We start from the raw sequence: 18,294 nt of genomic DNA, 5'->3' as shown, positions 1-18,294 counted from the left end.
GCAGGCTCCCTGAACCCCTTTGCTGGTGGAGCTGAGCCCCATAGTCCAACTGCAGCCCTGAAGGCATGGGGACCCCCTTCTTTGGGGGAGTTTCCCTTCTAGTCACTCTTTCCTGCCAGCTGGGAACCTGCGAGCCCATACACCACAGGCTGGGGGGCTGCGGTAATGCCAAGCCCAGCATTGCTGCTCCTCCATGGCCCCCTGGCTCGTCAGCCTGGCTGGCATCAGTCTCCACCCTGTCCAAAAAGGGTTCTCGCTCCCTGGGGCAGGCAGGAGCCTCACCCTGAGCCGGCAGCAGACACGCCAGTGCCTTCTCTTTCGAGGGGCCAGGCAGCACCACAGCTGCCTAGAGGGACGGGGGCACAGAGGCACGGCTGGGTTTGGGATGCCTTCCAGTGGTGATGGGAGACTGCTCAGCCTGGTCTGCTGCTCCTGGCCTCCCTTTCAGAAGCCATGCCTAAAAGCGGCACTGGCAAGTGGGAGGCTTGGTATTTGTTGTCCCCAGCAAGGTAACAAACCCTTTCCCCACCCAAATCTGTGCCTGGCAGAGATGAGGAGGAGCTGAGAAAGTCCCTCTCGGAGCTGGCAGACCCCAACCCAAAGTCAATCAAGCGCATCAGCAGCTGCAGTAACCCCTTTCTGGACTTCTCCCAAGACTCCAGCATCACCATCTACAAGCACGGACTGTTAGTGCGCAAGATCCACGCTGATCCTGACTGCAAGAAAAGTAAGTTCCTGGGGAGTCCATGGGAGGGACTCGGAGCAAGAGGGCACCGGTGAGCTCCAGAAACCCGAGGGGGAGCAGGGCAGGAGTTACTATGCGACGTCTGACTATAGCATCATGCCAGCCTTCAGCATCAGCCCCCTGTGCCCTGTCTGTCCTGCTGTGCCAGGCGTAATTCAGCCCCCAGGCTGGGGAGCCTGAAAGCCTCTCCTTGCCCATCCACCCCCACCATCAGGGCTGGGCAGAGGCTGAGATGGTAGCGGGCAGCACAGCCCCTGTCCACGGCCCTGGGAAGGGGGCAGGCAGGGAGGTGGGGTGGGCTCCCCGGGGGATGCACCCTTGCCACAGGATGGCAGGGATGAAGGAAGGTGTCCTGTGGTGCAGCAAACAAGCTGCACAGTGGGCTGCCGCTGGCTGGGCGCTGCCAGGCACGTTCACCGTTTTCACTGTAAAATCCCCTCTAAGCCCTGGCCATCTAATACCACTTTGATCTGATTAGATGTAGCCGCCCTCCAAAGCCAGCACTACCTGGCGGGCAGCACCGCCTCATCCCCGTCCCCAAGCAGGGAGGCGGTGATGAAGCCGAGTGGCGAGGCGGGCGGCAAGGCGGGGAGCACAGCGGTGCCAGCCCCGGGGGGCGGCAGGCGGCCCCCCTGCCAGCAGCACCATCTGCCAGCCACGCGGCCGGCACGGGCTCAGGTGTGCGGGGACAGTCCTGGCGCGCTGCCCGTCCCCGGGGTGGGGTGACGTGCGCCGTGGCAAGGCTGGCTGGAGGAGGATGAAGGGGGGAGATGCCTTTCCCCCGCTCAGTGCTGGGGCTGATATCTGGGCTGCTCTCTCCTCCCTGGCAGCGCCCCGAGGGAAGCGCGGCTGGAAGCCCTTCCACGCCATCCTGAAGGGGATGATTCTCTACCTGCAGAAGGTAGGCAGCAATGGGGCCGCTCGTGTCTGTGGCAGGGAGAGGGATCGTCCCCAGCCCAGGGAGGGAGGTCACGGCAGAGAGAGAGGGGCTCCAGTGCGTGGCATCACAAAGCCCCTCCTAACCAGCACCATGCCTGCTTGAACCATTGCTTGGGGACCTGGTGGCATCTCTGTTCCCGGCATACTTGGGCTCAGACTGGGTGATGAAAGTGGGTGCCAACCAAGGGCCCTGCGTGCAAGGGCTTGGCTGGGGAGAGAGGAGGCACCGGGGCCTTTGCCCTGGGCAGGGATTTGGGCTGCAAATCCAGCCTCCTGCAGGCACACACGGTGCCCAACTGTGGGGCAGTGGGGAACAGCCACTGTGCGTTTGCCAAGCCCATGCACCCAGGTTGTGCAGCCTCTCCCCATGGGTATAGCATGAGCTGGAGGCAGAGCCTGCAGCAGCCTGGCAGAGGATGATGTCCAAGCCCCACCACTGCAAGCACTCACCTGCAGTCCCCACAGCCTCATAGAGCTGACTCGTGGTGGGGTGAATCCCTAAGCTGGCTCTGAAACGCCCCATGATTCGCAGGAGGAGTATAAGCCAGGGAAGGCACTGGCGGAAGAGGAGCTGAAGAACGCTATTAGCATCCACCATTCGCTTGCAACGCGGGCGTCTGACTACAGCAAGCGACCCAACGTCTTCTACCTCAGGACAGCTGACTGGAGGGTCTTCCTCTTCCAAGCACAGTGAGTCCCCTAGGGGCTGGGCCCCGTGCTGGGGTGCAGAGGCTTGACCAACTGGGGTGGAGGGTGGGATGGGGCTTAGGGCTACATCGCTCTCTCCTGTCCTGGCCCTTTCTGGAAGGAAAGGGACCTGGTGTCAGTGCTCTGCTTTGACCAGCTCCTCTTCTTCCCACCCCAGTGGGCTCATGAGGGCCAGAGTCGCTGGGGGCAGAGCCCCAGGTGCCATGGCTGGCCAGGGTCAGGCCTGGGGGACCCAGATCTTGTCTGTAGGGCAGGTCCCTCTGCCTGTGACATGGATAGTGCCACTTAGAGCCTACCTGTGGTTTGGCCTTTCTCCCCAGGAACCCTGAACAGATGCACTCGTGGATCACACGCATCAATGTGGTGGCAGCCATGTTCTCTGCACCCCCCTTCCCCGCAGCCATTGGCTCCCAGAAGAAGTTCAGCCGCCCACTGCTGCCCAGCTCCTGCACTAGGCTGTCCCAGGTGGGCCATGGTGTGTGGGGTAGCTGGGAGCATGGGACAGATCTCTTGGGTCTGCTGGTGGCAGTGTCCCCTGTAGAGGGACCCATGTGGTGCTGCACGCCCAGTGGGGTACAGGGCTGAGGGAGCATGGCTGAGGAGACACGGAGCAAGGGGGTGCTGAGGTTGGGGGCAGGCAGCGAGGTCTTGTTCCTGGCAGCGGGGACAGGAGACAGGCAATGGAATCAGACCATGGAGGAGAACATGGTCCCACACCATGGCTTGCAGGGTCCTGCCAAGGCCAGGACCTTGAAAGGCGACCGGCAGGGGGGGATTAGCTGGCACTCGTGCGTGCCAGGGCGGTTATTCATAGAGCAGAAAGGATTAAAAAAAAAACCCACCAGCCTAGTTTGAGAGGGGATTAAATTCTTCTGCTTAAAGAATGCAACCAGCGAAGAATCCCGCTGCGAGGCGGGAGCTGATTGCCCCCAAGGGCCTGTGCTTTTTTGCCTGCCGTATTAAAAAAAAAAACAAAAGAAACCAAACACACCCCCCCCCCCCCCCCCCCCCCAAAAAAAAAAAAGAGCAGAAGCTGAGATCCTGGCTGGACCTAGGCGGGGCCAGGGGTGGGGAAACAACCCTGTTCTGGCCCCAGCTGGCACACGCTGCTGGGGAGGCAGAGCAGAGGGCAGAGCGGGGCACTGACATAGTGCCACCCTCCTCCAGGAGGAGCAAGTGAAGAGCCATGAGACCAAGTTCAAGACAATGTCAGCGGAGCTGCTGGAGCATCGCTCTTCGCTGCCCGAGAAAAAGATGAAGGGCAAGGAGTATGAGGAGCTAAAGCAGAAGGAAGAGTACCTGGAGTTTGAGGTGAGCTGGGAGACAACGCCCCCACCCCCAGCCCCTCTGCCCCTGCCTGCTTGGCTATCCCGAGTGATGGGACCCCCTCAGCCCCATAAGCTGAATTGCCGTGCTCTGGCACCACGAGCATCCCCCCACCCTGGGATGCTGGCTGGGGTGGAGGGACCACGAGCACCCCCCGACCCTGGGATGCTGGCTGGGGTGGAGGGACCACGAGCATCCCCCCCACCCTGGGATGCTGGCTGAGGGGCAGTGCCAACCCCTCTCTCTGCTGCACTGTGCCCCTTAGAAATCCCGCTACGGCACCTACGCCATGCTGCTGCGGGCCAAGCTGAAGGCCGGCTCCGAGGACCTGGCAGCGTTCGAGTCCACCCTCTTTGACACAGCAGGTGGGGAGGACGATGGGCTGAAACAATCCCACTCCAGCCCCTCGCTGACCGCGGAGCCCTCCAGTACGGCCACCAAGGTGAAGCGCAACGTCTCGGAGCGCGCGGGCCGCCAGCCCCCTGGCCACTCCCAGAAGTCGTAAGCGAGGGGCATCGGCTGCCCGCGCTGCAGCTCCATTCCTGCCCCTGGTGCTGGGATGGAGGCCATGTGCCTGCCAAGACCCTGCATGAGTCTGTCCATCTGTGGCACGAGCCTGGGGGGGTGACAGCCCTTCCCTGGCCGCCAGCACCAGCCAGGCAGGGCTGCGGCCCCTCTGCCGGAGACGGTGGCAGAGCAGGATCGTCCCCAGTCCTTGCCCACAGGAGCTGCCCACACCATTGGCCCCATCAGACTCATTCCTGCCCCTCCTTGTCCTGCCTTGGCTGCAGGACCCAGTCCTCCACCCCAGGGAGGGGGGACAACTGAAACCCACCCACTGGGCTCAACTCTTCAGTGGTTAAAAAAAAAAAAAAAACAACAAAAAAACCACAGCAAAACGAAGCAAGCAGCTGCTTCTCCTCCAGCTCTGTTGTGCCATGGGGGGCAGACAGGAGGGGGCCAGCCCTAGCCTGTCCCCTCTTCTGGGGCTGGTGGCCAGGGGAGCCAGGGTGATGGCACCTGGCCCCCTCCCTGCTACCCCAGCCACCTCTGCACCCTCCCTGCTTTCTTACAACTTTTGAACGGTTTTTGTGATACAGTTTTGCACTTTTTAGTACCAGATCGAGCTGACCACCAGGGAGGGGTTTTTGCGGCTACTTTTGATGCTTTTTGGGAACTGTTTAAAAATACAAACAAAACCACAAACCCAGCCATGTCCTGTAGGCACTGCAGTCTCAGGGGAGGAGGTTTTTACATGGACTCAGGGGGAGACCCACCTGCCCCCCTGCATCAGGCTAAGCATGGCCTCCTGTGTGTGCTGCTGCCTGCTCTGACGCCAGCAACCCTTTGGAGAGACACAGCCCTGTGGCCACCGGCACCAAGGAGGCAGCCTTAGGATGGCAGCACCCATTGCTGCATGTGTGGCTGCACAGGGGGGCTGATGCTTTGTGAGCCCCCCGCCTCCGGCAGCCTGGACTGGCCCTCTTTGCACCGTCTGGGCATAAGCATTGTACCTGGGGCACGTTCAGCAGCAGCACGTAAGTACTCCCAGTGGGGAGGTGACCCTGAAGCCACAGTTGACTTGGGGCTCTCCACTGCTCTGTGGGACTGGAGCCAGTTTTCCTTCCTGCGCTGCTTCTCCAACGCATGGCTGGGGCCTTGAAAGCTGCCAGCAAAGCCCAGTCCTCAGTGCTGCGAGGTCCTCATGCTGCAGCAGCGGTGGTGCAGCCCTGTCCTTGGCCATGGGCTCCCTCCTTGCCCCAGTGAGAGACGGGCTGGGGCAGCCCCTAGCACCCCAGAGTGGGCTGGAGGATGCTTGTTCGGAGCAAGGTGGTGATGGTGGAGCATGGCCACAGGAGTGCCCAGGGTGCAGGGAGGGCTCTGGGGACAGCAGAAGGGCTGCAGGTGGGGGCTGTCACAGACGCTGTTCTCGGCCGCCCGGGACCTGGCGGGTTTCAGCACTGACTTTTGCGAATGTGTCAAACTTTTTATTCTGCTCTTTTGAGTCTATTGAAAAAAAAAAAAAAAAAGAAAAATAAAGGAAAAAAAAAATCCACCCTTGCCCCAGACAGCTCAGGGGAGAAAAACCTTTGTACAGCTTCGTCTCTCGGTTACTGAAGTAAACGTTGCTCTTCGCTTCTTGTGTGTGCTGTGGTTTCTCCCCCGTGGCTGGGGACAGCCCTGGCATGGAGGGATGCTGAGGAAGGGCCGGCAGCTGCCTCCTTGCTGCCAGACTCCCAGCTCCAGGCAGGGCTCAGGGCCAGGGCTGGCGAGAGGGAGGGCAAAGGCTAATGGAAACTGTCCCTTTATTCAGAAGAGGGACCATTAAATAAGAGCAGAGAGTGGCAGGAGCCATCTGCGTCCCGACCCCCAAGTCCAGGCAGCTGGGCCCCAAGTCTCGAAGGCACTTGCGTGGGCAAGGCAGGGTGGGGGGGCGATGCGGCCCCCCCCCCGGGCAGGCACGGGGGCTGCCGGCCCCTCAGTGCACCTGCGGCTGGTGACTGTGGGGCAGCTCACTCCCCGGCCCTGGCTTCAGGGCCAGCGCGGGTGCCTGCTCCTCCTCCACCGACTCGCTGCCGTAGGCACTGTCTTCCTTCAGCTCTGAAAAGGAAGTCCCGGGTGCTGTTAGCGATGGGGAGTCAGGGAGGGCAGCAGGGACATTTCCTCCCCACACACCCCAGTTCCTCACTCCCTGTACCTGTGCTTTGCAGCTTCTCCAGCTCCTCGGTTTTGTGGAGCATCCTCACGGCCTTGTGGAGCCCCATGGAGTCCAGTGCCTCCAACAGACCCCCCAGGCTGCCCCCCGCCAGCTGTAGAGAGAGGGCACTGAGTGGGGCCAGTGGCCGGACGGGCAGGGGGATAGGGGCACGCCAGTTGGGCACTGACCTCGTAACTGCGCAGGAGGCTGACACTGGGCGAGGGGGTGTCCTTGTAGGTCTCCACCAGGCTGCAGAGCCCCAGGCGCTTGGCCAGCTCGATCCAGTCCAACCCACTGCAGTCCTGGTTCAGCAGCTGCTCCAGCCCCTGCAGTGCCTCACTGTCCAGCGACAGGACCTTCCCTGCACCGGAGAGGTGCCTCCATCACGTCCTGCCCGAACCCGCTGCCGGCAGGGTCCTGCCCTGCCCAGGCACGGCGCTTTTGTGGGGAGAGGGGCTGCTCACCTGGCCGGGGGGCAGCAGGCAGCTCTGCCTCGGGGCCCTGCTGGGAGGCCTGCAGCAGGATCTCCCGCACCTGCGGACAGATACACAGACATCAGCATCCCCCAAAGCACTGGCCAACCTGCCCCGTTTCCCCACGCCACAGATGTCCCCAGGACACGGAGGGGCACAGGCATCCTCACAGGGGCATCTCCTGAAGCTCTGCCCCATCCCTGCCCTGGCCCCTGCAGAAACGCTCCTGGGGGTTTGATCCCCCACACACCTTCTGGCTCTGAGTCAGGTCCAGGGGCGTGTGGCAGCGGCGCTGCCTGTGCCCTGCCTGCCCGTGCCCCTGCGTGGGGGGCTCGAGGTTGGTGCTGCGCTCCACAGCCGGGGCCGGCTCGCCCAGCTCCATGGCCAGCTCCTGCTCCTCGGGGTCAGCGTCCGTGTCGCTGCTGGCCTCCGACGAGGATGGGCTCACAGGCTCGTCGTTCTCGCACAGCACATCCGCCCCTGTCAGGGAAGGGTGGACTGAGCCCCCAAAGGGCAGGTCGGCCTGGGGTGCTGGGGTCTGCTCTGCACCCGGACACTCCCCAGCATGGGCAACTGGGGCTGCGGGGAGGGGAGGGAGGGCAGCACCTTACCGGCTTTGAGCAGCAGTTTGGTGAGGGTAGGGGAGCCCAGGCCGGCAGCCAGGTGCAGCGAGGTGTTCCCAGCGAAGGTCCGGCTGTTGACATCTGCTCCCAGCTATGGAGAAAGGTGTGAGGCCGTGAGGATGGGCTGCCTGGGCACTGATCCCCTCCCTGGCCCCGGTCACCCCAAGACCACAGGGGACTCCCACCTCCCCCAGGGCACTGGGGGAGGCTGCACCCCACCCCACAGCCACCAACCCACCATCCCCACCCCATACCTTCTTCACCAGGTGGGTGGCCATGTTCAGGTTCTCCATCTCCACGGCCAGGTGCAGCGGGGCCCTCCCGCCCTGCCTCTCCACCGCGTTCACGTCCGCTCCTTTCCTGACCAGCAGGTCCAGACACGCCAAACTCTTTGCCTTCACGGCCAAGTGCACAGGCAGGAGGCCTGCAACAGGGGGAGAGGCTCAGCAGCCCTCCAGCCGAGCCCATGACAGCACTGCTGGGTTCCTGCCCATTGTCTCCCAGCCCCACTCACCATGGAAATTGGGCAGGCGGAGCAGGTAAGGGGCAGCCGAACCCAGGTGGGCCAGCAGCGTCCTCAGCATCTCTTCATCACCAGCCTGGAGCGCCAGATGCAGCAGGGAATTGCCATAGCGGTCCAGCAAGGTGGGGTCGGCATGGGCTTGCAGCAGGAGCTGGACCACTTGGGGCTGCTTGGTGATGACTGCCAGGTGCAGCGGTGTCTGCGGGACAGCAGCACCCCCTCAGCAGTGCTCGCAGGAGGAGCCCAGTCCTGCACCACTGTCCTTGCCAGCATGGCCGCACCGTGCTCAGCCCTGCAGCCTCCCTCCGGCGGGAGCAGCAAGGGGAGCCCCTGGGGTTGGGAAACCAGAGTGAGCCCCAGGCAGAGAACCGGCTGTCCCGGCAAACACGTACCTGCTGCAGGTTGTTGGAGATGTTGATGATCTGCTGGCTGGGGATACTAACGATGACCTCGATCAGCTGCTTGATCACAGCCGTCTGCTCATGGATAATAGCGAGGTGCAAAGGCCTGCAGAGAGAGCAGCTATGGCCCCTGGCTCAGCTCCACACCCCTCCGAGTCCTCCCTGTCACCTCTCACCCCTCAGAGCTCCCATAATGGCTCTGGCAGCCAAAAAGGCTTCTTCACTCTCCCCCCTCAAACCCCTTGTGCACGCACGTGTCTCCGTTCTCGTCCTGTGACGCGGCCAGGTGCCTCTGGACTGCCAGCAGCATGCGGGGGTCAGCGGTGACCGAGTAGTCGAGCAGGGCATGGGCATTGCGACGGGCCAGTGCCAGCATCCACAGCTGGCAGAGCTGGGCTGGGGGGCGAAGCAGGACGTCACCTCCGGGAGCAGCAGCCTCATCCACCCTCCTGCACCCCCCTGGGCGTGGAGAGCAGCACCCAGCCCCCAAAGGTCCCCGACCAGTGCCCCCCTCGCTCCAGCCCAGCCTACCGTGCTTCTGCAGCTCCTTGCAGTACATGCTCTCCGCAGGCGCCTGCCTGTCGCCCCCGGCCCCCTCCGCCTCGGGGCCCTTCATCTGTACGCCCCCCTGGTAGCCCCCCACGGGGTGGGGGCCGGGCGAGTAGATGCTGTTGTAGGCCAGCCCAGGGGAGTAGGGGAAGCTGAGGTTCCCGCCTGCGGAGCGAGCGGGACGGGTGAGGCTGGAAGGGAGGGGGCAGCCCCCAGGGCTGGGTGGGGAAGGGGAAGAGCCGTCTGCACTCACCTCCTCCAGAGTTGAAGCCCCCGGCACCCCCGCCGGCACCGCCCATGTGTGAGCCCCCGCCAAAGTGCTGGGGAAACTGAGGCAGGACTTTCTTGCGCTTCCTCTCCACTTCTTCCTTATCTGCAGGGAGAGACGGGCAGTGGGATGAGGGGTGGCCCCAGCGGCGGGGGGCACGCCGGCCTGCCCAGTGGGGTGCTCACCTTCCACGACAGGGTAGTAGGTGAACTGCTTGGAGTCGCTCACGTCACCCCCCCGCTTCCGCTTCAGCTGCAGGAAGACGGTGACAGGACGGTCGATCTTGGGCTTGTGGTAGGGCGGCGTGCGGAAGACGATGGCGTACTGTGGGCAGGACAGATGGATGTAGGGTCCCGCTCCTCCCCGGAGCCGGGGACAGGGCTCCCCCACCCCGCTGGGCACCCGCCTGCCTCGGGACACAGCAGGACACCCCCCTCCTCCCCCGTACCTGCTTATGCACATCAGTGGGGGAGAAGTCCCCGAAGGCCTGCCAGCCGTTCTCGTCATCCTCATAGAAACGCACCTCGATGTCATCTGGGGAGGGAAGGGGCACCTGGCACCGACTGTCTCCCCGCCCCGGCCAGGCTCCAGGGACACAGACCCATGGCTGCCCAAGAGCCCGACATCTCTCCTGCCGCAGCCCATCTGGAAGGTTTCAGCTGGAAGGAATGGCTTTTACCTTTCTGAACTTTATCACACAGCAAGTAGACCTCGTCCCCTCCCCGCACGGAGCCTGCTGTCTTATCCATCCGCGAGATCTTCAGGTTGGAAGCTCCCGGGGACTCTGCAGAGAAAGAAGGCGTTGGGAGCTGCCACGGCACAGAGCATCCCTCACCTCCTTACCCCGTCCTTCCCCATCCCCTCCCCTCCCCGGCCTGGCCCCACACTCACTGCTGTCGTGGATGGGGTCCGAGATGATGGGCTGGAGGGCTAGTGTGAAGTTCCCACTGCTGTCACGGAGGTAGGCAGTGAAGCGCAACCGCACAATGCTCAGGTCCATCACCTTCTTCAGCTCCTTCGCCTCCAGCTCTATCTCACGCAGCTCTGCTTCTGCCAGGGTAGGGGGAAGATACCGTCAGGCTAGGTGAGGGTATGTGCTTCAGGTGCCCCTGCCTGTACCTCCCAGCCCCAAGCTAACCCCAGCCCCCTCAGCTGTCACCCCACAGCGAGTCCCTGCTCCCCCCAGGGTGCTGAGTCCCACTGAGCCCCCAGGCTGCCCTCACCTGTCAGCAGATGGCTCCTGTTGCGCATCTTCTGCTGCTTCAGCTTTTCCTTCATGATCTCCATCATATTCTTCTTGGTGACATGGAGCACACCCAGGTTGCTGAACCTGGAGAAGAGAGATCCTGCTGGGATCTGGGAGTGCCAGGGCTGGTAGCAGTCATCCTGTGGGGCACATGGGTTCTCATGGCTGGGGAGGAGCTGAGCAAAGCACAGAGTAGTGCTGCTCGGGCAGCGGGGGGTCAACATGTATGGACCATAACAGGAGCAACCGCAGAGGAGAGGAAAGGAGCCCAGATAAGAGGTGGCTGGGAAACTCCAAGCTACCACAGGTGACAAGTCCAAAGGGGAGGACCAGGAGGGATGGAGGCCAGAGGGATGCAAATGGAACCAGGCTGAGACAGCAGCCAGGGCTGGATTTGTAAGAGCAACTGCAGCAGTAAAGTGCACGCAGCTCTGGCCCCTTCTGTCCCACTCCAGCAGAAGACCCAGGGAAAATACCCTCTCCTCCAAACGGGGCTGCTGGGCCAGCAGTGTCAGGGCACAGGGCACCCAAGCAGCCAGGAGCCTGCCTGCTCCTGCCTCAGCAGCTGTGGGGGCAGGGAGCCGCCCGCCAGCGCTTGCCGAATAACCCTGCAACTGAGGCTGGCTACAGAAGTCATCTACAAAGCTGGGGAGATGCAATCCCAAGGACAGAAGCCCAAATCAAGCTGCATGTGCTGGACCCAGAGCTGGGCAAAACACTCAGGGGACAGAGCTGTACCGGTGACCTTGTCTAAGCCCACTCCTGTCCCCATCCAGCAAACCCAGCTCCTGGACGCACTAACCCTCCTCTTCTCCCCAGCCCGTAAGCTGCAGCCAGCCCCCCAGCCGCCCCGTGTAGGCAAGAGGCCACCCCAGGTCTCCCCTGCACATACTGAGCCGTCATGTCCTTGGGTCCCACGACCGTGACGCAGTTGCCAGCCTCGTTGCACTGCTTGCCCACCAGGCTGTGGGCATGCACGCGGGGAGGGTCGCTGTGCGTCACCAGGTCCACCTCGATCCGGGCCATCCCGGTGTAGTTGCAGATCTGCAGGGAGAAAGATGGGAGTCAGGTATTGTACCCTGGGAGCCTGCAGGACTCTCTGGAAACCCCTGCTATCCCTCCCCACAGCCACCACCCCTCCTGCTGCAGCCCTCCCATCCCTCCAGCGCCAGGAGACATGCAGAGCTTAATATACAGGTCATGTCCTTCCTTCAAGGCACCCTCCTGGTGCCTGCACACACCGGCCAAAGACACTGCCCTGTCCCCTCCCCAGGGCAGCTCTCACCTTGACGGTGGGATAGGTCTTGCGCCCCTTCTCGCTAGACGCTCCCGGCAGCCCCCCATGCGAAGGGCCCTCGCAGCCGTACCGAAACCGGAACCCCCGCTGCGGAGGCAAAGAGAGGGTCAGCCAAAGGTGGCCCAAACCTGACACCATGAGAGCCAGGGGTGACAGCTACACCTGCCCTTACCTGGGTGACGTCCTTACCTGCTTTGGCTGCTCAATGATGACAAGGTAGGGACCTTCCACTGGAGGACAGAGAGAAACACAGAATAACCAAAGCACCGGTGAGAAACACAGGATAACCAAAGTGTGTGCTCCCAGTAAGGATGCAGGAGGTACAGGGGTGGTGCTGAAGGTGAGGGGACCCCTGTCTGTCCCACGGGGGTGCTCAGGGCCCCCGGCCCCTGTGCTATCAGAGCCCAGCCGGGAGCAGCAGTCAGAGCAGCAGGGAGAGGAGGGAAGGGCCAGAGGATGCTCTGGCACTTGGGGAGCAGGGAGCCCCTTGGGACCTGTCACAGCCCAGCCTCAGGTCCCTGGTAGACTGAGCAGCGGGGCCAGACCGAACAGTCCCTGTCCCAGTGGCACGGGGCAGGGATTCCCAGCCAGCTCACAGTGGGGCCAGCGGGGACACAGCCCGTGGTGCTGCTGGGAACTACGAGGAGTGAGTCAGCCTGCGGGGAAACCCCACTGCAGCTGGGGACCCCCGGGAGGGCATGGCCAGAGGGGCCCTTACCTGTCTCCATCAGGGGCTCCTTCTGCTCCATCATGTGGGGGCCAAAACTGAAGTCGTCATAGTCAATCCCATCCAGGCACTGGGTGACGGAAGGGAAGATGAGTGTGATGAGTGTGTTGGGGCTGGAACCCCCAGCTGCCCAGGGTGGCAGGCACAGTCCCCATCTCCCACCCTGGGGTGGGGGGCAGTCTGGCACAGACCCCCATTGCCCACCTTGGGGCTGAGAGGAGAGGTACAGAACCCCCATCCCTCCCGGGGAAGAGCGGTGGGCAGGTGTCGACCCCTCACTGCCCACCCCTGGGGGCACCAGAAGACCCCCCTTGCCCACCCTGGGGGCAGACACAGAGCCCCCCATCTCCCATGCCGGGGGCAGACATAGAACCCCACCGCCCACCCTGGGGTTGGGCACAGACCCCCGTCTCGCAGCCCGGGGGCACCCGCAGACCTCCACCTCCCACCCGACCCGTGGGTCAGGCACTGCCCCCCGCCCAGCCCCGGGGCCGGGACCAGGCAGAGCTTCACCCCCCTGCCCCGGGGCCGAGCCGATCCGTGCCGCACTCACGGGCTGGAACTGCTCGTCCATGTCTGCGCGGGGCCGGCCGGCGGCCTGCGGGGAGAGCGCGGGGGTGAGCGGGGACCGGCGGCGGCAGGAAGGCACCGCCGCTCCGGAAAGTCCCTAGAAACCCCGCCGAGCCGGGAAATGACGGGACCGCGCGTCACCGCCCCGCCCCGCCGCGGCCCGGTGCGGAGCTCGGCGCGGCACCGCCGGGGCTCGGCTCGGCGCGGGGCGCGGCACCGCTCGGCGCACGGCACGGCCCGGGTCACGGCTGGGCTCGGCACGGCCCGGGGCACGGCTGCCCTCGGCCCGCCGGCGCGGCCCGGGGGCGGTGGGACGGGCCGTCTCCCCGGCGCCCGCGAGTTTTGGGCTTCGGGCTCCGGGCGGGCTGGAAATCCCGGCGGCCGCCCGCCCGCCTTCCCCGGCTGCTCTCGCTCGGGCGCTGCCTGGCGCCCCGGGCGCGCCCGAAGTTGCCGAGTTTCCCCCCGGGAGCACGGAGGGCTTTGCCCCCGCCGTCCCCCGCCGCCTGCCCCGCTCCGGTCCCCGCTGACCAGCCGTCACGCCCTTTCCCGACGAGACCCGCAGCGCTGCGTGGCCGAAACCACCCGGACCGTGCCGTGACACCCAGCCGCAGCCCCTGGGGCCTCCCAGGTCCACACTCCACATCATCTCACCTTGATGATGCACCTCCTGCACAGGGACATCTCCTCCAAGCCCCCCTGGACCCAAAGAGGAGCAGCTGCCCCGAAGTGCTGCCCCAAAGCCCAGTGTCTCCCCCCTGGCCAGGGGAAGCTCTCCAGGACTCTGCAGACCGAAGCAGGCACATGGCACCCCCTTGCCAGGCACCCAAAGGGGTGTTTTCCCTCTCCCCTGCTGCCCCAGTTTCCACTTACATGGCAGCCCCTGCATCCTTCCCGCAGAGGTGGCCTGAGAGAGGCGTTTGCTGTCTGTGTTCCCATTCCTTCTTTCCCTCTAGGAAGCATCTGGTTTCAAAGCAGGAGCAGCAGGCCCAGAGCCCCGCGTGGGAGCATCTCCCGCCGCCCCAGCACCCGGTGCTGCATGCTCCCCACCAACCCCAGCAAGGCACTGCCAGCAGCAGGGCCCTTTCCCTGGCAGCCACAGCGGTTGCACTCTCCTACTCACCGGAGAGGAAGAGGCTGGTCTCAGCAACCCGTCCAGCCCCAGCATCGCCACGGGACGGCTGGCTACCGCAGACAGGGGTCCCACTGAGATCACAGTCTGCCTGACCACGGGAAACCACCAGAGACTTCTAGTAAAGGGTCAGGATCAGAGCAGATCCTCCAGGCACGCTCTCTTGCTCCACATTTCTTCTTGCTAGGCAATGGAAAGCGAAAAAAGAAAAAAAAAAACCCATATCTGACTCCGTGGTGCCCTCATACCATGAATTTCTGAATCAGTGGTTGCTGCAGGTCCCGCTCAGGGGATTTTGGGTGTGTGGGAGAAGAGGGGAAGGAAGGGGATTGTTCAACCCGTGCGTGACTCATATTCTTCAGAAGCTGAAAAGAGCTTTCTCAAGGAGATTTTCCAGCCACTGAAGTCCTCCAAAGGGGCTGCCCTGTGGCCCCAGACCTGAGTTTTTCCCCAGCTGGCCTGCCGCCTGAGCCCAGCTGAGCTCTGGCAGCCGCTGCCCAGCCTGCCAGCACAGCCTGGGATGCGAGGTCCAAGGGGTCTGCAGGTGCAGCGGGGGATGCGAGGAGGGTGAAGGTGGAGATCAAGCACTGCCAAGTGCGGTGGAGTTCTCCTGCCACTTTGCAGGGGCTTCTGAAAGCCTGGGAGCATGGGCACAATACCCGCTGGCCTGTGGGAAGCAGCACGCACTGCCTGCTGTCAGGATCCTGACGGACATCCTGCCTGCGCAGCCTCAGCCTGCCACCATGAGCCAGCCACCTCATCTGCTGGCACAGATTTCCCAGAGAGGTGAAGGAAGGGACAAATATCCTTGCTTGGTGAGCTGGCAACAGCCACCTCTAACGCTACCCGCTGAGCCTGGCCGCGGGAGCCCAGGCCTGAAGATGCTGGAGAAGAACAGACTGTGCCCCTTGAACAGAACAGCTCCCTTTCTCCAGTGCCATCAGCCCCATCCCCTCTAGAGGGGTTTTCACAGCTCTCTCATGGCTGCCCTGGACACTTCCACTTGTTGCAGCAAACAGAATGACTAAGGAACGTCATGGGGTCATGCCTGCGCCTCCCCAGCCCGCGCAGCTCTGGCTCACTCGGGAGGTTGCTGGCTGTGTGCCTGCACACTTGTGCAATGCACATTAGAGGAAGCCCACCTTGCTTGCTGAGCAGAGCTGGAGCATCATTGCCTGCTTCCTTGTTCCTGGAAGAGCAACCTCAGGCAACCTCAGACCTGCCCTCAAGGTAAGTCCTGCCTCCTGTGCCGAGCAGCCGTGCCCTTCAGGCCCCCAGGGTTCCCCTAGGAGTGTAGCACACTCGGCTTTTCTCCCCCACACTCCTGCCATCAGTAGCACCCCCTGCTCCATGGTACCCGGCGCATCTGGCCCGGACCCTGGATTTGCACACACACTGCAGCCCCTCTCTGCTGGGCTAATCCCTCCCTATCTCCAGACCTTCCTAGGTCTCAGGAAGGATTCTCTGGGCATTGCTGGGAATGGGGGGAAAGAGCAGCAACCCAACTCTGATGCACTGCCCGGAGCAGCACCAGCTCCCTCCCCCAGAGTGCAGCACTGCCACAGCACCCTTGCCAGATGGTGCAGCCTCCCCGTGCCAGACAGACTGTAAGGGCCAGCTGCCGGCAAGTGGCGTGAGTTAAAGCCATTCTTCCATGCCTGCAGCTCCTTGAACGTGACCTAGTAATGCAGGTGCTATTTTCTTTCCTCCCGTGACAGCCAGCTGACTTGCAGAGCCGATGCCCTGCGGGCAGGAGGGAAATGTCCATCCATCCGTCTGCGGCAAGAGTGTTCAGCAGCCATGGGAAAGGGAGCTCCAGAAATGAAGGAGGCAGCACGAGCGCAGCTCTGCTCCGAACCACCCTGGTGTACAGCTGACATGTTCCAGCCACCCAGCTGGCTGCTCCTCTAACATACTGTTCTGTATGTGTTTTCTTTCCCCCAGGTCCTAATAACGCCTGCAAATGATGGCCCTGAATACCTGACCTTGCTTTCTTCACAGATCCTGTGCTCTGCTCCATCCCAGGAGTCCCAACAGCTACTGGCAAGAGTCTGGCAAGAGGCTGCCAAGTCCCTCTTGCACAGTGTTCACAGGGACTTTGTTCTGAGACCCTTCTGGAAACTGAGTCCTTGACCTGCAAGTACAGCAGACAGAAATCCCCTCTCCCTGAAAGCTGTCCAAGCCTTCCCCTCCCCGACAGCCTGCCCTCGAGCGCCGAAGCCATTCATATCTCTCTGTATAAAATGCCTTTACTCCCATCGTGGCTATCAAGTTGGTTTTGGCAAACCCTAGCCACCCACTGATCTGGTTTTCTCCTCCAGGGGCTGTAAATCAGCTGCTTTGCTGTTGTGTTATGAACCAGCCGCTCCAGCTGTATATCTGTGCACCCTCAGAAAACCCCTCTCAGCGCCAGCCAGGCGTTTGCCGTCTCTCACTCTCCCTGGTTTCCACTTTGCCCATAGTATCGCTACCACGTTGGCGTTCACGGCTCCTTTTGGGGTAGAGCTAGGTGAGCCTGTGGGCGCGGATCTCTTCCCCTCGGGGCAGGCAGCAAGCCAGCCCTGCTCACCGCACAGGCAGCGATCAGCGAGCAGAGGGAGAGCTGTGGGACGGGGCAGTATTCACCGGCAACGCGGAAACAGGAAAATAAGCAACTTCCCCACTGGCAGGGAAATGGATGTCAGCACCCTTTGCTTTCTCTTCCCCACACCAAGAGAGCAGATCTCTCTCCAGCCTGTATCTTCCCAACATCTTCTCTCCCAGCTAGCCCCAGAGACGGCCGAGAGGCAGTCAGGGACCAGAATGGCGGCTGTGGCGAGCAGGAGGCCAGGCGCTGCCGAGGGCTGGCCACTGCAGACCCCCCCGCAGGGACGGGCAGCTCTGGCACTGAAGCTTTAAACCTCTCGACCAGTTCTGCTCCCTTTCCACTGGGAATCCGGGTACATCTGCTCCAGCCACCCCAGCGTGCACACGGCAGGAGCCGAGGAGCCCAGAGCAGGCAGAGCGCGGGAGGCTGCTGTGCACGACGGCCAGCCGGGCTCGGCAGCCCCCCGGAGCATCCCCCCGGGCGCACCCCCCCGGCCGGCGCTGGGCACACGGGGGCTTTCGGCTGATGCTCTCCCCGCGACGCCGGCAGCCCTCCCCGCCGCCCGGCGAGCTTACGGCTCAGCCGCCCTCACCCCGCTCCCGGCGGACCGGCACCCCCGGGCAGCGGCCCCCACGCCGGGCTGCCCCCCTGCCCCGCAGCCTGCCCCGGCCCTGCCCGCACCGCCCCGGCCGCTTACCTCCAGCCCCAGCCGCAGCGCGGCCGCCTCGCCCCGGCCGCGGCCCCGGGAAAGTCCCGGCCCGGCTCCACCTCCCGGGGCTTCCCGGGCCCGGCTCCGCCCCGGCGGGGACAGCGGCAGCAGGGGCCGGGGACCCTCGACGGGACGGGACGGGGACAGGGGGGTGCATCTCCGGGCTGCTGCACGCCGGGGGAAACCGCTTGTCTTCCACCAGCCCGACACTCGGGACAGGGAACGGAGCCCCGGGCTCACAGCTGTCCCCGAGACCCGCAGGACCCTCCGTCCCCCATCCCTTTGGACCCTGGCCCCAGAGACGGTTGCCACCCCAGTCCAGCACAGTGGGGAAGGGCGGCTTGCCTCACCCTTGGCTGATTGTCACTTTTATTCTTGTAAATTCACTGTTCTCTCTTTATATTTTTTTTTTAAACATATATTAGGTATAAAAGTCAGAAATGCTCTTCTTCGAACTACATATACTGGTGGATTTATAGGCCAATTTGGAAAAGGTGGGCAAATCAGGCAGCCCAACCTGATCAGCACGCACAGCAGCAGCAAATGCCCCTCTCCAGGGACAAGGGAAAACTTTTATATATATATATATATATATATGTAGATCTATATATACACGCACATACAGACACACACACACACACACATTCTTCCCTCTCTACCCTCAGCCTCCCCAGCCCCCTGCCCGGGCCATCCCAGGCCAGGGCTCAGCCCGAGGAGGCTGGGGCTGAGCGGGACAGGCTCTCACCAGGCTGAGCACGGGGGCAGGCACCAGAGGA

General features: G+C 63.1%; 2 protein-coding genes across 3 annotated transcripts in view; one reads left to right on the top strand and one right to left on the bottom strand.

Annotated features, from left to right (window-relative positions):
* The window catches only part of PSD (pleckstrin and Sec7 domain containing), a 37,187-nt gene extending 32,964 nt beyond the window's left edge, over positions 1-4,223 (top strand). The window contains exons 11-16 of the mRNA XM_068400001.1: positions 549-727; positions 1,576-1,646; positions 2,217-2,374; positions 2,713-2,857; positions 3,560-3,703; positions 3,984-4,223. Coding sequence (XP_068256102.1) covers positions 549-727; positions 1,576-1,646; positions 2,217-2,374; positions 2,713-2,857; positions 3,560-3,703; positions 3,984-4,223 — 937 coding nt within the window. The remainder of the gene's footprint in view (positions 1-548; positions 728-1,575; positions 1,647-2,216; positions 2,375-2,712; positions 2,858-3,559; positions 3,704-3,983) is intronic.
* Positions 4,224-5,724: 1,501 nt separating this feature from the next.
* NFKB2 (nuclear factor kappa B subunit 2) lies at positions 5,725-17,545 on the bottom strand. 2 transcript variants are annotated; one of them, XM_068400003.1, is made up of 24 exons: positions 17,507-17,545; positions 14,214-14,405; positions 13,077-13,121; positions 12,515-12,593; positions 11,986-12,026; positions 11,785-11,883; positions 11,392-11,543; positions 10,477-10,583; positions 10,145-10,303; positions 9,933-10,037; positions 9,702-9,787; positions 9,439-9,577; positions 9,239-9,358; positions 8,968-9,150; positions 8,691-8,832; positions 8,428-8,542; positions 8,027-8,234; positions 7,767-7,936; positions 7,501-7,603; positions 7,140-7,369; positions 6,881-6,950; positions 6,605-6,777; positions 6,417-6,528; positions 5,725-6,319 (listed from the first exon to the last, which is right to left on the bottom strand). In XM_068400003.1, the coding sequence occupies exons 2-24, from the start codon at positions 14,256-14,258 to the stop codon at positions 6,198-6,200; spliced, it is 2,805 nt and encodes a 934-aa protein (XP_068256104.1). In that variant the 5' UTR covers positions 14,259-14,405; positions 17,507-17,545; the 3' UTR covers positions 5,725-6,197. The 2 variants fall into 2 exon arrangements, with proteins under 2 accessions (XP_068256104.1, XP_068256103.1); XM_068400002.1 differs by lacking the exons at positions 14,214-14,405; positions 17,507-17,545 and adding an exon at positions 13,964-14,013.
* Between the last annotated feature and the right edge of the window lie 749 nt (positions 17,546-18,294).

This window comes from Nyctibius grandis, chromosome 4 (genome assembly GCF_013368605.1).
Source record: "Nyctibius grandis isolate bNycGra1 chromosome 4, bNycGra1.pri, whole genome shotgun sequence".
Classification (NCBI taxonomy): domain Eukaryota; kingdom Metazoa; phylum Chordata; class Aves; order Nyctibiiformes; family Nyctibiidae; genus Nyctibius; species Nyctibius grandis.
Note: the sequence above shows the minus strand (reverse complement) of the source record. Positions and strands in the feature narration are given on the sequence as shown.

Coding starts and splice junctions, on each gene's coding strand:
- NFKB2 (XM_068400003.1), bottom strand. CDS start 14,258: ATGCTGGGGCTGGACGGGTTGCTGAGACCAGCCTCTTCCTCTCCG. Junction 8,833..8,967: donor CAAGGAGCTGCAGAAGCACG/GTAGGCTGGGCT, acceptor TTCGCCCCCCAG/CCCAGCTCTGCCAGCTGTGG. Junction 8,235..8,427: donor TCTCCAACAACCTGCAGCAG/GTACGTGTTTGC, acceptor GCTGTCCCGCAG/ACACCGCTGCACCTGGCAGT.